This window comes from Xiphias gladius, chromosome 1 (assembly GCF_016859285.1).
Source record: "Xiphias gladius isolate SHS-SW01 ecotype Sanya breed wild chromosome 1, ASM1685928v1, whole genome shotgun sequence".
In the NCBI taxonomy this organism is placed as follows: Eukaryota; Metazoa; Chordata; class Actinopteri; order Istiophoriformes; family Xiphiidae; genus Xiphias; species Xiphias gladius.
Genome location: NC_053400.1, coordinates 11,365,029 through 11,379,893, shown reverse-complemented (window position 1 = coordinate 11,379,893; position 14,865 = coordinate 11,365,029). Strand labels below are relative to the sequence as shown.

General features: G+C 40.7%; 1 protein-coding gene across 1 annotated transcript in view; it reads left to right on the top strand.

Moving 5' to 3' along the window:
• Positions 1-2,656: 2,656 nt before the first annotated feature.
• The window catches only part of hcn4 (hyperpolarization activated cyclic nucleotide-gated potassium channel 4), a 69,470-nt gene continuing 57,261 nt past the window's right edge, over positions 2,657-14,865 (top strand). The window contains exon 1 of the mRNA XM_040130247.1: positions 2,657-3,342. Within this exon, the coding sequence (XP_039986181.1) occupies positions 2,657-3,342 (686 nt within the window). The remainder of the gene's footprint in view (positions 3,343-14,865) is intronic.

Below are 14,865 nucleotides of genomic sequence, written 5' to 3'. Positions count from 1 at the left end.
ACATATACACTGCAATGAGCTAATATCAGCCAATATATATCTGCCTGGACAATTTATTGGTCCAGGAAGATATATAACGTTGGATACGTATAGCGCCGTGTCTGGCTAAAAGCGGTTTGCTTTAATCAACATCCAGTAGGATCTCCCCACTGAATTTCTTTCTTCCCACGTGCAGCCTGTCAACTGGCCTAACAAGAGAGGAACGGCACTAGTCACAGGCAAAGCACAGCAGTGGTAGGAGACATAACAAGAAGATGGTAAGAAAAGGGATTAAGGCTCTCAAATCATTTCACAACAAACTGAACAAATTGAATTTGTGATCACTCACAGTACCCTTAACAACATCGTCCCTGAACAGTTATGTTAGAATTGTATGATCTAATGCATAAAAAAGGTCTTAATGGATAGTACAGAAGTCAGACAGATTTAATTTTTAGTTAGACTTTTTTTTTTCAATCAGGATGAACGTGCAGCCATGTAGCTTATATTCTCTAGGTTTTTAGCTCTACATTCAGTATTTGGAGGGAAGCATTTCTGACATGTAGGGCAGTTTAGCACCGTGACAACGCTGTGAAAGAGGGTACCATCAGTGTAGGATAATGCTACAGATTATACACATGAAGAATTTACGTATTTCTGTGACGTTGGACTAGCATGGTAGTTTCGAACAGAGGCTTTTCTCTTTGTCTTAAATTAAAGGGTCTGAAAGAAATGTGTGCAACATGCATCCTGCATGTTTTTGTTAAGTCTTGTAATGACACGAGGACCAATATAACAGAACTGAAATCTCTCAAAATGTTATTTTGTTTTGAAATAGAAAATTAATTATTTAATTAAATGTTTGATTAACACAAAGTGTTAATAACATAAGTGTCAGTGTCCTACTCTAACACTGTACAACTTGACCGATACTGGATTTTTGTTTTTTAAAAAGTCTTTCTCAGCAACGAAATAAAACACACTTCCCTTATCCCTGTGAGTGAATGTTATTCATAATTTTAATACAAAACAAAGATTCACTAAATCTGTGGTGAAACTAGATTGGTTTAATTTTATTATACAAATCCTGGAGTGCTCCATCTACTTATTCATCCATGTTCTTGCAGGATTTCTCCTGGCATTTTGTCAAACAACTTGCTGTGCAGATCACTGACAAAATTTCTGACTAATTATCATGTGAACAAATATTTTGGGTCTGCCTGGGAGCTTATATTGAGGTATGACGTTGGAACTAATAGGATGAATTTTTGTCATGTCCATTTTGAAATTGGTAAAGGGATAAAAAAGGATCTTCATACCCTGAAACTGTCCTGCCCCTACTTTGGACTTTGTGAACGAATGACATAAACGCTCAGGATTCAGGCTACCTGTCACTGACGATGGTACTTTCTGAATCACATGCATGTGGAAATGTAGGGGAAGTTATCGCCACATCATTACTGGTGATATTACAGAATGTGAGCCATGTGATGAGATGTCAAGAAATGACAATGGAACATAAGGGAATATTTGTAGAAAGGGCTTATCATTAGATCAGAAGGCTTTAATGCATTATTAAAGACAGTATGCCTTTCCAAAATGTTTTTTTTTTTTTTATCATCCTAAACAGGAGGAGAAAATTTCAGATTTCCAAAATAGTGCTCTGTCGAGTGTTTTGGCAAGTTCTGTAAAAAGGTTACAGTCTGAATAAGACATTTGTAATTGCGTTGACAAATAATATCAAATGACAAAGTAGGCATGTATTCAATCGTATTCATTCCCATTTGAGAAATCAATCGCGTGCCATTCTATATGAGAGCCTGTTTGATAAAACGCATTTGGCCAAGTTGAGCCTGTTGGAGCTTCAACTGCAGCCTGTTTATGCGCGCAAATTACGCAGTGGATCGGTCTGGTCGTCTGGATGGCAAACAGGGCTACTTGGCTTTTCAATCGGGAGCCCCCAGCCTTGCAGGGCAGAACAAAGGGTTCGCCTCGCCTACCTGTAGCCTTAACTTGAGAGGGCAGGAGAGCGTTTTAAGAATGGGAAGAGCATTCCCCTTTAAACAAGGTGGGCTGAGCTTATTTGCAGTTCTCGCTCCTATGGCAACCCAATAGATCAGCATCATGAATATTCACAATTCACCAAAACGCACCCTGACTATGGACCAGTGATGTCAGCGGTCCCCGGAATGCTCCACTGTATTTTGCATGGTTGTGTCGCGTTATTTGATGGCAGCTGGCAAGACATCTGGTGAAAAGAGCATCCTTCGTCGTTCACGACCTTTCCCTCGTCCCCGTATCGTCGTCCGCCGGCACATCCCCTCACATGTCACGCTAAGGTGACTTTCAAGCAGTTTTTCCACTTTTGCGCACAATGTCGAAACGGCACAAATGTGTACATCGGGGACGCAGTGGCCGAGCGGACCGCCCAGACCGTGCGTGAGGACATACGCAAACTGTCAGGTAGTGTAATTGTGAAAAAGAGTTAATCTCGTCTGTTTCAGTGGAGCCACGGCGGTCCGTGTCATGTGTAGCAGGCTTTCAGGGATTCAGATTAGCTCCAGACTGATCGCTCTCACAAACAGATAGGGAGCGCGGGGCTGGTGGCAATACTCGTTTCAATACAGCCCACCGCTCTGGATGCATTTCATTCCCTCCACTGTGTCTCAATGTCATAATGGACAGGTTGCACTCCTCCATGCGTAAAAGGCTCTACAGTTTGCCACAGCACATTGGACAGAAAGCATCTATAATGGGCGAAGGAGAAGACGCAGACAAGGACACCCGGAGGAAGAGTATCAGGATGAAACCTCTACCGTCACCGTCGCCGACCTCTGGGGGAAGCTGCAAAGGCATCGGGGAGACCAAAAGTGGGGAGTCTGTGATCATGGAGACGGACATAGGGAGACCAATGAAGACCAGCTCGAATGGAGATTGCCGGAGGTTTCGAGGGAGCCTCTCGTCCATCACAAGTCGGCATGTGCACGACTCGGACTCGGCGGAAGAGAGGCGCCTCATCACCGAGGGGGAAGTCACCCCGAGCGAGGAGAGCCCCCCCGAGGCCATCGGTGATGGGCCGCCGGATCAAGGCGCGCAGGGGGCCACCGGTGGCGGCGGTACCCAAAACGATTCCCCAGGCCAGCAGTCAGGGTTTATAAAGTTGGATGGCATTGATCAAATTCTGCCGGACGACGAGAGATTATATCAAGCCGGGTTCATACACAGACAGTTTGGAGCAATGCTACAACCGGGGGTCAACAAGTTCTCCCTGAGGATGTTTGGAAGTGAGAAGGCGGTTGAACGGGAACAAGAGCGGGTTAAATCCGCCGGATTTTGGATAATTCACCCTTACAGTGATTTCAGGTAAATCCAGACCCCTCACACACGCTCTCCAAACATGAAATGTTTTAGAAGGACGTTAACTCGAGGCTTTGCGTAGGGCCAGATGTGTTTCTCAGTGTGTTTGTCATCTAATAGGGCATCCGTCACCCCAAGAGCAGCCCAGTCATTGTTTTATCCAGCTTTATACCACCCCCATCAATCATCTTACTCCTTCATGCTGACAGCTTACGTTTCACCAAAGTCGTAATCAGTTTGCTTTACTGCTTTGTAAAAACCCTCGGAATTTACCTCTTTGTTTATAGGCTAACTTAATAAAGAATTTCTCAGCGCCATAACACAGTAGAGGAATTCTATTCGTTAGTTAGGAGGCCTGTAGACACACTGTGTTGTGGTTTGAAACAACCCTCAGATAACACAAGCCTTGCTAGTTAGGCCAGTTTACCTATCTTGGCTTATACAAATTGATACCAAATTGAATCCCTTTAGTGGTTTCTTCTCCTTTATTTGAGACCAAATGTGTTCCGGGGACTTCATCTATCATTGATTAGGGTCAGTGATGAGGCCTTCACTTCACGTTTTCTTTACAGGCCTAGATATTGATTTTCTTATTGGTCTCTTCTACATGTTACATTGAAATGCAATGGAGTTAAATCATTTTATTTGAAATAAATGTGATTCATAATTACAGTTGTAGGGCAATTTTGAATTGATCAGCACATTTTATGTCAGCATTTGACAGTGTTGTCTGTGCCATTGACAAAGCAAAACTGAATACAGAAATCCCATGAGCACTCTCGTTGTCATACAGATTCCTTGTTACTGCCCTTGAATATGTTATTGGCCATATGCATCTGATTCGTGGCCACATGGAGGCTCTTAACTGCTAAGCAGGACTAGATTTAAGGTCCTTCATCCTCGCTTTTAAGATTTCTTAACGGTTATCATAGAGTGCCATTAAATAATGGATCAAATTAAACTTGAACTCAAATGCATACATATGCATATGGCCTTTCTAGCATCTCAGAAATCCTGTTTCTTGGAGGTGACAGTGGGCTGTTTGTCTGCACTGTTATTTATTGCTCAAAACAGTAATGCTGTGGCTTGATTTACGTACTGTACACACTATAGACACTACAGTATACACAGGTGTGCATAAGAACTTGATATTATTAGAAGGGTGTCATAAAATGAAATGCCTTTGAATGAAAACTGCTCGCATAATTTGTTTCCTTCAACCCATCCAGTTAAAATAAATTTGACAAAATACATCTATTTGGACAACCTCATAGCTTGTACTGTAAGTAGTTAATGAACCTTAGCCCTTTTTTAATTGAAGATATTTTCCTCTAGTTTAATAATTCGGGCAAACCTATTTCATTACAAGCTGTGTCAGCTTTGGCATTCACGTCACCAATGCATCTTCTACCTATCATTTAAATCATATGGAGACACGAGAGTGGTGTGGTGACATTGCCGTAAAGGGATGTAGAGCAGTATCATCATTGTTACACGTACTGTAACATGTCTCCTTGTCGGTGACATTGAATGTTGTCCAGGCTGCCTGGTGTTTGATTGGCTATGATGGTTTAATGACACGTGATATAGAAACTATCACTTACCACAAAAAGGGTGTTTTCATCCCTGAAGAACAAGATGTCTGACTTTGAGAGACATGTGAGTTGTAGTGCGAGTTGCTTACAGGCACGGGGTGTCAGAGGCAAAGACTAAATAAGACTCTTCCTAGAATAGAAAACAGAGACAAATATCTGCCTGTTCAGACGGGGAGAAGGGACAAATGCACTGTAGGGGCTGACATCACTCGATGTTTTCTCCTGAATTTTGTATTTAAGGCGGACTCTTACTTCAGGTGTCTTAAGCTGTCATGAAAAGTATTCTTCATTTTGGTGTTAAGATCATTACACTAAGACGGTGTCCTGATTAGGGATTCCTATTTCCAAGTCCATGGACAGGTCACCGTGAAGAAGTGAGATATGTAGTACACAGTTTGCCATTTTTCTTATGCTCCTCCCAGCTGGATGTGTCTCTTCTGACCTCCTCTGCTCTCTTACTCACTGTGTTAAATGTCACGAGGAAGGGTGATTTTGGGCTCGGGGAGTCTGTCCTGATCCTGAAAGGTCAGAGATTTGGCACCAGCCATTAGTTTTGAAGTGTCTTTGAGCAAGACGCTACAACATGGAAACTGTTTCACACTGCACTCATTGAAATAGATGCATTTGCGACTTTCTCAGCGAGATGTACCGAAATAAATAGAAAAATGAAAATGCACTGATAGAGAAGTGTTATAAAAAGCGAGGTTAGCCACCCACTTGTTCGGGGTCTGAGGGTGGATACTGTATATTACCATAATTAAACATTTTGGTGATCTGAGAGCAGTTTGCTTGTGGTTCAAGCGCTCAATCCTATGATTACGTAATCACTCAACTCTACAATTTAAACCACAGATGTGGCACTCAATCAGGAGAGTAAAAAATTGAGACTGTGCCTCGGTTAACACTGTCTGGGAAAAGATTATCATACATTTCTCTGTGGCTAACAGGGAAAAGAAATAAATATTAAAGAAAAATATAAATACACTTAAATAACTTGTAAATATACAAGTCAATTTAAGGATATTAGCCCATTACTGAAGGAAGTCAACATCTACAACACCTTTTTTATCAGTATTAAAATGCTTCAAATAATGTTTGAAACCCATCTACATGTTATTTGGAGAAAAGCAGTACCTCATGTCAGTTAACACAGTGTGTTAAGATGAGTTACAGCTAGTATTTTATTTTTTAATGAACTGAAGGAAAAACACGATACTTGGATGCCTACTTCCTCCAAAATGAGGATGAGAGACAGGACAAGATGACTGTAATTAAAGTACACAAGGAGATAAGTGGGACCTTTTAATGGGCCTGGAGAAGAGAAGGGTCTCTGTGACTAAACGTTTTATTCCCATGTCTGCATCAAAGCTTTGGTACTATAAGCTCAAATTAGAGTGTCACAAGGAATCACATAGTCATAACTGTGCCGGAATTCAGCAAAATCTCCTCTTGTCAAGTATTGTATAACGCTAAGAAGCAGGGGTGGAGCAATATCTTGCAAGGGAGAAAGATGGATTAAAAATGGCATCATAATCCAATCTACAGCCTCATTTCCAAATCCAAAGCTGAACAGTGTCCTTCGATTCTGAACAAGCATCTCCCAGTGAACAGATGTGGTCAGTTGACCAGAGGGTGACATCTACAACCCAAAAAAAGAGGAGACAAATGTTCCCACAAAATGACTGATTTGTACAGGGTCTTTTTAAAAAATATGATTATTACTGTCCTTAAGCACATGATGACCATAAAATATCTGTGGAGGTGTGAAAGGATTGTTGAGCAATGCATATGATTGGTGCTGAGATTACTGCGCCGTCTTCCCTCCTCCTCGCTGGATGCTTCTGTTTGATATCTGCTCTACTTACGTGTCTCTATCGTGAAAATCTGACTTTATGATTGTTATTTAAAAGCTGCTGTACCGTAAGCTGTGCTTGTCTTTGGTCATAAATAGAGACTGATAAAAGTCATAGAAAACTTGTTTTCGTTTTAAAGGTAACAGAATATTTCAGTGCTTGATTGACAAAATAATACCCCTCTCACAGAAATGGATCCTCTGTCTTTGCCTGATGAAAAACCAGGCGATGATCTATTTCTTACATGTTTGGATAGAGCCCTTTGAGTGGGTTCTATGCAACAGCATTGTGCAGAGTTTCTAGACAAATGATGTGGCACAATATTAGATGGCACAGTGGCACAATATGTATCCCTCTGATCACCAAGTGCCTTTTAATTATCTTGTGATTCAGAGCCCAGAGGACACATCTGTTGGAAAGTCTTCCACATTTCCCTGGAGAGATAGAAAAGAAAATGTCGCACATTAGAACTTTTCTTTTGCACCGAAGGTTCTATTAAGTCACCTTTTTTCCTTCAGAACTGTGTTGCCAACACTATCGGCGTTCCTGCAGTTTCTGTCAATCAGTTAAATCCCTTTGCAACAGTCGGGCGAATCCTTCCATCCCCTCTGCAAAGTCCACTTTTTCAACAGCAGTTTATTCCTCCTGCACATCCAGTTCTGTTTCCCAGAGGACACTTACCTAGACAGTGGCAAAAATAAATTCTCTGAAAAGACACCTCACAATTTTGCTTCTGTGTTTTTTTTTTTTTTTGCAGAGGATACATTTCAGAAAAGTAGAGGTAAAGTAGTCACCGATGTGCAGATTAAGGCTGTGATATAGTTAAAGGGAAGTAACTTTAAGGCAAAGTGTTGATTAAATGAAAGTCTGCACTCTGTTCAGAAGGCAAATTTTGCTTATTAATTTAACCATTTTCTGATTTGATGTTTTCTTTCTCCTGCTAAAGTGAGTCATAGCATTTGTTTAATGTCCTCCCTTTGCCCAAATAGAAAAATGTTTTTTTGGACAGCTTCTCACAGTATTAGCATAGCTATGTTTACTTTTGCATATTTGCATAACTCAATCTTCAAAAGACTGAAATGGTAAGGAAAAGCTCACTATACTTGATAAGAATAAAGAGAGAATGGTAGCTGTGCTACCTGAGCATAGGCTGCCCTTGTATTTTGTGGGATATCTGGGGGAAATAATTTCCATGGTTATTATTCCTTTGATGAATTTTTAGATATTTCAAATACTGCACAAATTGTGCATTTTAGGTCCGCAGTCCTTATGAAGCAATAGCAGCCACAAACAGCTACAGGCTTTTGTCGAAAATATAGTACGCTTACTGTACCAGAGTGAGCGTATTGTGTTTTGTTTCAGATTGAATAACAACATTCTCTATTTCAGTCATGTTGATTATGGTTGATTTGAGACTACATTTTGCTATTGATTCGTGTGGGTCTTGTGGGGCCCCCAGCTTGCCATCGGTGGCGGTGGAATCATTGAAAAATGAGATGGAGAAACATACACGGCTGCAGTGAGGGTGATTCCCCTCCCTGGTGGCGGGAGTCTGAGTGAGAGTTACACAAAGGTCGAGATGAGGTGCTGGAGATGCAGTAGATGAATGTAAAGCTTGGACATTTAGAGCCCAATTTAAACAGTTTTTGTCCGTTTTAGGAGCAGTAAACCTTAGTGATGATGATTGTAAGATTTTGCGAGATCAACATTTCAGAAATTTAAAATAAAAGATTCATGAACTTAATCCAGACTGTGGAGTGTTAGCATGTGCCTTCATGGACCACGTCTTCTCGTTTTATAGTGCTAATCTGCTTGGGAAGGTGGAGAAAAAGGTTGCTTTAGACTACATAGGATGAATGACACTCTATTCTTTTCAATCTCCATTAGATAATTCCTCCTTTAATTTAGTGAGGGTAAAACATGGGGATTACAGATGGTTCTGGCTGGGCCTGAAAGTGGGGTAATCAAAATAGACTGCTGTGCTCAAATACGAATATTAGGAGCCAAGAGATTATTACAGCATAATTTATTTAATGGAGGGAGCCCAGGGAGGATGTGCGTGGCCAGTTGGTGGAAGGTTGCCTATCATAGTGGCAGAATGATTGAACGGTACCGTGTGACCTCGCCAAGCACACTTCTGTGGGAGTGTGAAATCAGGACACGTGGTCACAACTGGAAAAGAATTCCCTTTTTTTTTTCTTCTGCATGTCTGAAATTGTCTCCTTCCTGAAACATCATTTAATTCAGTTTTGCGTATTTCAGTTATGCGTCAGAGGGCTGAGTTTAACCTTGGCAAAGTAATCTCGAGGTGAGATTATATTGATTGATTGGACATCATATACATTTTGAAAATGGGAAAGCCTGCTGGAAGCATTTTGTGTACCACGTGTCACTCAGATGGTATGCTTGATGTATTTTGGTCACCTGACAAATATAATGGTGTGTGTCCTTCCCGCCTCACCATCCTCTGCGCTGCAACATCAATTTATAATCTCTCCAGGTGGATACACAACACTATGCAGCCAAGACCCATTCTCAAGTTTTTCCTCTTCTAACACATTTCAGTGTCAAATTTATTTCCCTTGCCACAGGACAAATGTGATTATTGTCCCACTGACCAGAAGTAAATATGTCAGTTTCACTTATCTCAACATTTCAGGATGGTTGAGGGAGAAAACGTGTATTTATTTATTTATTTTTAATAATTTATCACCACACAATCAAGTCATTCTGAAGTTCCTTGTATGTGCCTTTTATGTGACATTAGAGTGTCCAAGATCTCTGCAGACCTTCCTGTATTTTTGTTGACACATTCTGCTTCTGGCTATGGTACAGCATTATTTTAGCACCATCTCCTGTTTGAAAAAGAGAGACGTGTGAAAAAAATAGAATAAAAAATAAATAAATAAATAAAGATTAAATGTATATATATTAAGAGTCTGCTCTCTCCATACAATGGACTGACACAAAGTACAGAAGGGGAGGAAACCGGTCACAGCAGGTACGTATGAATGTTGCAAAGGGGGCTGCAACTCACCGTTAAAAAACAGATTGTAACTGTGGAGATAAAGACTGAATATGGTAGTGATGCCTACTGTATGCTTTTTATGCTTTTTCTTTTTTTGGCCTGTTGCACAGTGACAATTATTTTCCGTTCAAATTCAGTCGTAACTCTGGCTATAAATCTCATTTTACACATTTAGTTTTAATTTCACCCTGACATTTGACTTGTAATCAGTGCTGGTCGAAAAAGCAATCAACATCAACACAGATTATATAGGTGTAATCTTCCAATGATACCCAAGAGGGCATTCTTTACTTTGATTACAGGAACTGCAATGATTCAGCCGTTTGCATCATCACCTAATTTATAACCAGACCAAAGAATATTCGCTCTGGTATTATTGCTTTTAGTAACCTATGTGTAATTACTGAGAATGTGTTAGAATTTATTCAACATATAAAAGGAAAACTTTGAAAACAAGAAATCGCTTGGTTGCCAGCAATCAAGAAAGCACAGCTCACTGTATTTTATGGGAATTGTCAGCATGGTTGGGATGAATAGTTAAGATTGCTTGGGTTAATATACCTCCTGTATTCTATCCCTTCTCTCTGATGTCTTCCATTCAGTATCCAGGCGCGCTATTTACACACAGACCTGGGTGAAATGCTGTTTGCAACTACTTTTCTTGGTTTTCTCGCCTAGCTAGGAGCTGGATGGCTAGGATTTGCTGATAACAAATGCTTTGAGGGTCCAAATCACAAACAGTTACATTATGTGGCTGCTCAGTACACATATGAAAGCACATCATTTTTTCATCCCATGCAGATTAAAATAAAGTCAAGTATTAATAGCAAACTTTTGACCCTGATTCATCCTTCAGCTGGAGAAGAGAGACTGCTTAGTGTTTAATTCAGCTTAAAAACTAACCCTGTGTTTTTCTGTATAGTTTGTATAGCTCAGTAGCCAAATCACAACGTCCCATGTGTTGACCTCTGCATGCATGCTGCAGCCCCAGCCCGCTCATTCCTCCTCACACAGATTCTGCCATATCTAGTACATACAGGTTGACCTTTTTAGCCTAGACTGTGTCCCAGGTGGATTTTCACACCCCTTGTCTCTCTGAAATTGGATTGCTTTTTTCCTATCAGCCTAGATAGGAAACGGCCAAGATGTGAAACTGGCAATGATATGTTGCTCCAGGGGGTGGACAAAATAAGAGAAACAACATATTAAAAAGCACTTTGAATTTAATGTAAGACACTCACCATTACAAAGCCAGTTTAATGGGCAATTTCTGTTAAGTTCAGAGTCCATTAGCAGAATTTGCCAGGAATAATAATCATTTCCACCTGTAGGTGACTCAGCTAGACAACCACGTGTCATGAAAAAGTGAAAGATACATTGCACCAAGACTGTAATTGCATTTCATTCGTATACATCTCCATCATCTTTCTCTTTTTCTTATCTTTTAACTATCAAATCATGTGTAAAATGCCAGAAATGCAGACAACAGAGAAAAAAACCGAGCTTAAAATTCTTTTTTACTCTTTTAGCATCTGTGTATTGCTATTACAAGGGATCACATTCATGGACTTTCAGTGAATATCATGTTAGTAAGATCATATTGTGTTTTAACGAAAAAAAAATCAGTTTTATAAAAGGATCAAATTAGAGCTGACTGTAGTTTAAAAAACAAACAAAATTCACTTTTGTGGTTTAATGTTACATGTGTGAAGAGTTTTGTCTGATGTAATGCCTCAGTCAAACAGAGATCATTGAATTGTATATTATTCGTATCTGACTAGACCTTAATTCAGCATCCACTTACTATTTAGCCTTTATGAGCTTTCAACTGCAACTTGTGGTTTTTATCTCCCAATGGTGTTTGTTCAGTTGTCATGTTGGATAAGTTGTCATTTTATAATGTGTTAAAAATTAGTTTCCGTTTAGTAGTTTATTTAACATAGCCAACTTCAGATTTGCTGGTGAAAACGAAGAGATGCGGTTGAAATCTCCGACATTCTCAGACATCATCAAAGCTGGTAAGTGGACCTTGAGTTAAGACTATTTTGTGAAATGACAGTTCCCAAGGTCGAGTATTAACTTTCATGCGCAGATCATATTGATTTTTGCGTATGCAAAACAGTACATCTTTTGAATGAATTTAAGGTACAACTGTAATTCAACATATCATAAAAAGCAAGAGTTCTACATATCTTCATGCCAATTCAAATAATGATTGTTCACACTAGCTACTTGTAATTCATCTGTGATTGCCATGATTCCGTTCCAATATTTCTGTCTCAAGCATCTGTGCACAACACACGTGGCAGAAGGATGGCATTTCCAAAGAAGACCCTTCCATGTTTTACTCTGTAAGAATGCATAGAAGGCTAAAGCACTTTGGAAACAGTGGGGTTTTGGCTCTGAGAGGACCAGAGTCCAGTGCGCCGATCAAAGAACTCTGTGTGTGGCTGCCGTGATTCACAGGAAATGCTTCCCTGGATCAATGTGTTAGCCCTGGCCCTGCCCCACGCTGGGTGTCTAGAAGACTCTGACAAATGGCTGGATTATGAGACATGCAGTGGTGACAGATTGTTCCCACTCCTCCTCTGCTATGGTTGTGGGGGGGGGGGGGGGCTCCTGATTTATCTTCACCATCTCCTTAGTAGATTGTATGACCTCTTGTACCCCACACCAGCTTTGGTTTTACCAAGTTACCTAGTGTTTAATTGAATAGGGAGGCAGCAGCAAAGTTAGTATGTATAAATCAAATTTTTGTTCTGTTGAAAGTTGAAAATGTACAATCGAGAAATTATAGAGCTAACAAAATAATAAATCCTGCCCCTTTTGGTTTAACAGTCAGATAAGCCCCCACATTTTCTTACTCACGCAGAGCAGCAAAAATCAGATAAAGTGCATCTCCTCTCCAATTTGATTAGATTTCATGCTCAGAGTGTCTTCTTAGTGAGGGTTTTCCATCAGCTTTTAAGCCGTATTAATTTTTGGTATTTATTTTCTCCATACTTTTTGTTTTTTCCTTACATCTTTTTTTTCCAAGAAATGGTGATTCCAGAGAAAATGTTTTGTTTTCAAAACTACAGCGTGGAACAAAAAGAGATGATCCCTATGTCCAGAAGACCATACAGACATGAATCACTCCTCATGCACTCCCTCTGTTGGCTGTCTTTGCCCTTCAGTCTTAATACGTTGCACAGATATCATTCTCTCTTACGGTTTCCATGTTTTTTGTCCCCTATTTTTTTTTTTTTTGTACCCCTACTCTTCCTCTCACCCTTTGACCTCAGATCACCTTTTTGGAGATGGACAGAAAAGGCTTTCACTGTGGTTGCTCCATTTGCTGATTGCAGCACCTGAAGTGGTGAAGATAATGGCCCAGCACTGGTGCAGCCCAGAGCAAGGGCATGAGGTGATGGTCTACAGCATGACCAGCGCCTGGTATTACAGACAGTACATTATCTCAGCACTTCATCTATGTTAAGAGAAAGCCCATTGCTCCATCTCTCTATCTCTCTCCTGTCCAACAGGGCAGCGGGCCGGTGGGGGAGAGGTTTTTGTGTTCAGTTGGGAGGCCCTGGTCAGTGTTTCCTCCGCCACACTGTGGCTGGCTGACAGGGGACCCCCTTTGACATGACCCTAAGGATCTTGTGGGAGATAACAAGGCATCACGATAAAACACAGATGCAATTAGTGGCAGGATGACAGCCCACATAACTGGAGTGCAGATACTGGCACATGCTAGTAGGATAAGTGAATGCTGATGGCACCGGCTAGAGAGCTTTCTTTCCTCTTTGTGTCTTCTAATAGCCATGCCACTCACTGCACTCACCGTCTCTCCATTTTTTCTCCTCAGAGGGCATATTTATTTTCTGACTGCAGACTACCCATGTACAGTTTTTGTTTCTCAGTGCAGATAGTCAGCAGGTTGTGCCCTGGGATCCTGTGAAGGACTCTGCAGGGCTGCAGAGACAAGGACAGGGACACTAAGTAGCCACTCATAGCGCCAGGCAAAGCCTCTCCAGCAAAAAACAAAAAAAAAAAAAAAACCTCCCATACCCATTCCTACCAACTGGTATGAAAAGGGGACAGGAAACATAGACATGGCTACTTCAGAGCATTCTTCTCAGTGGGCTCCCTGATTACATCTGGTCAGTTTGTGAAGTGGCCCTGGTGATTTCCCAATTTAGTCAGAGCTCTTAAGTGCACACTTCTGAGCTATCCAAACATCAGAGCAAGTTTAGGCTGGACTTACTTCAAGGAGTGGATTTTGGGCATAAACTTGAGTGTCTCGGACTGGTGCTACAGCATTCAGAGACAGTCAGCCTGGTTCTGGACTTCTGAATGCGCTCATCTCTGATTTTGAATTAAGAAAATGTGAAAAGAAACCATTAAATTCCAACCAATTCAGGGATATTACAATAGTGAATGGTTTTGATATCTTTAAACCATTAATAGAGAATTGAAGAAATGTCCCTCTGTTTATCGAACACTAAACTAAACACTACAATGACACAAATACAGAGGTGAAAGTTTTTTTTTTTTTTTGTTTTTGTTTTTTTACAGTATTTAATAACTTCGATTTTATTGTATTTCAGTGTTAGTCTGTGCTTTAAAAGACCCGTCGATCAACTTCAGAGTGATACCGCTCTTTTGGTTCCCACTTTGTGTTTTAAGTTTAGCGGTTGTCCATCTCCTTCTTTTACATTTGCCTGTGCTTACCTGTAAAGGTCCAGGCCTCTATCTGTTAGAAAATGTGTTCCACTGCAGCGGACGTGACATTGGCCCTAGCATTGTCTTTCTGTTGGCTGTGTTGAATATCAGTCCTAGACAAAGCTTTAGAGGTGTATGAAAAATCATACGCTGTACCCTTACCTTGATGTCCTACCAGTAGAACCACTTGTAATCTTATTTGTGGATCTCTTTTAGCAGTGTTAGGTAAGGTTGACTCCTTTCAGTTGATTTTGCTTCTCCTCTCCCCTCTGCAGGTATTTAGTAAATCCCTCTGTTTTCTCTTAGCCTAAGGTTGGGGAGATTTGCCTCTACCTCTGATGAAATC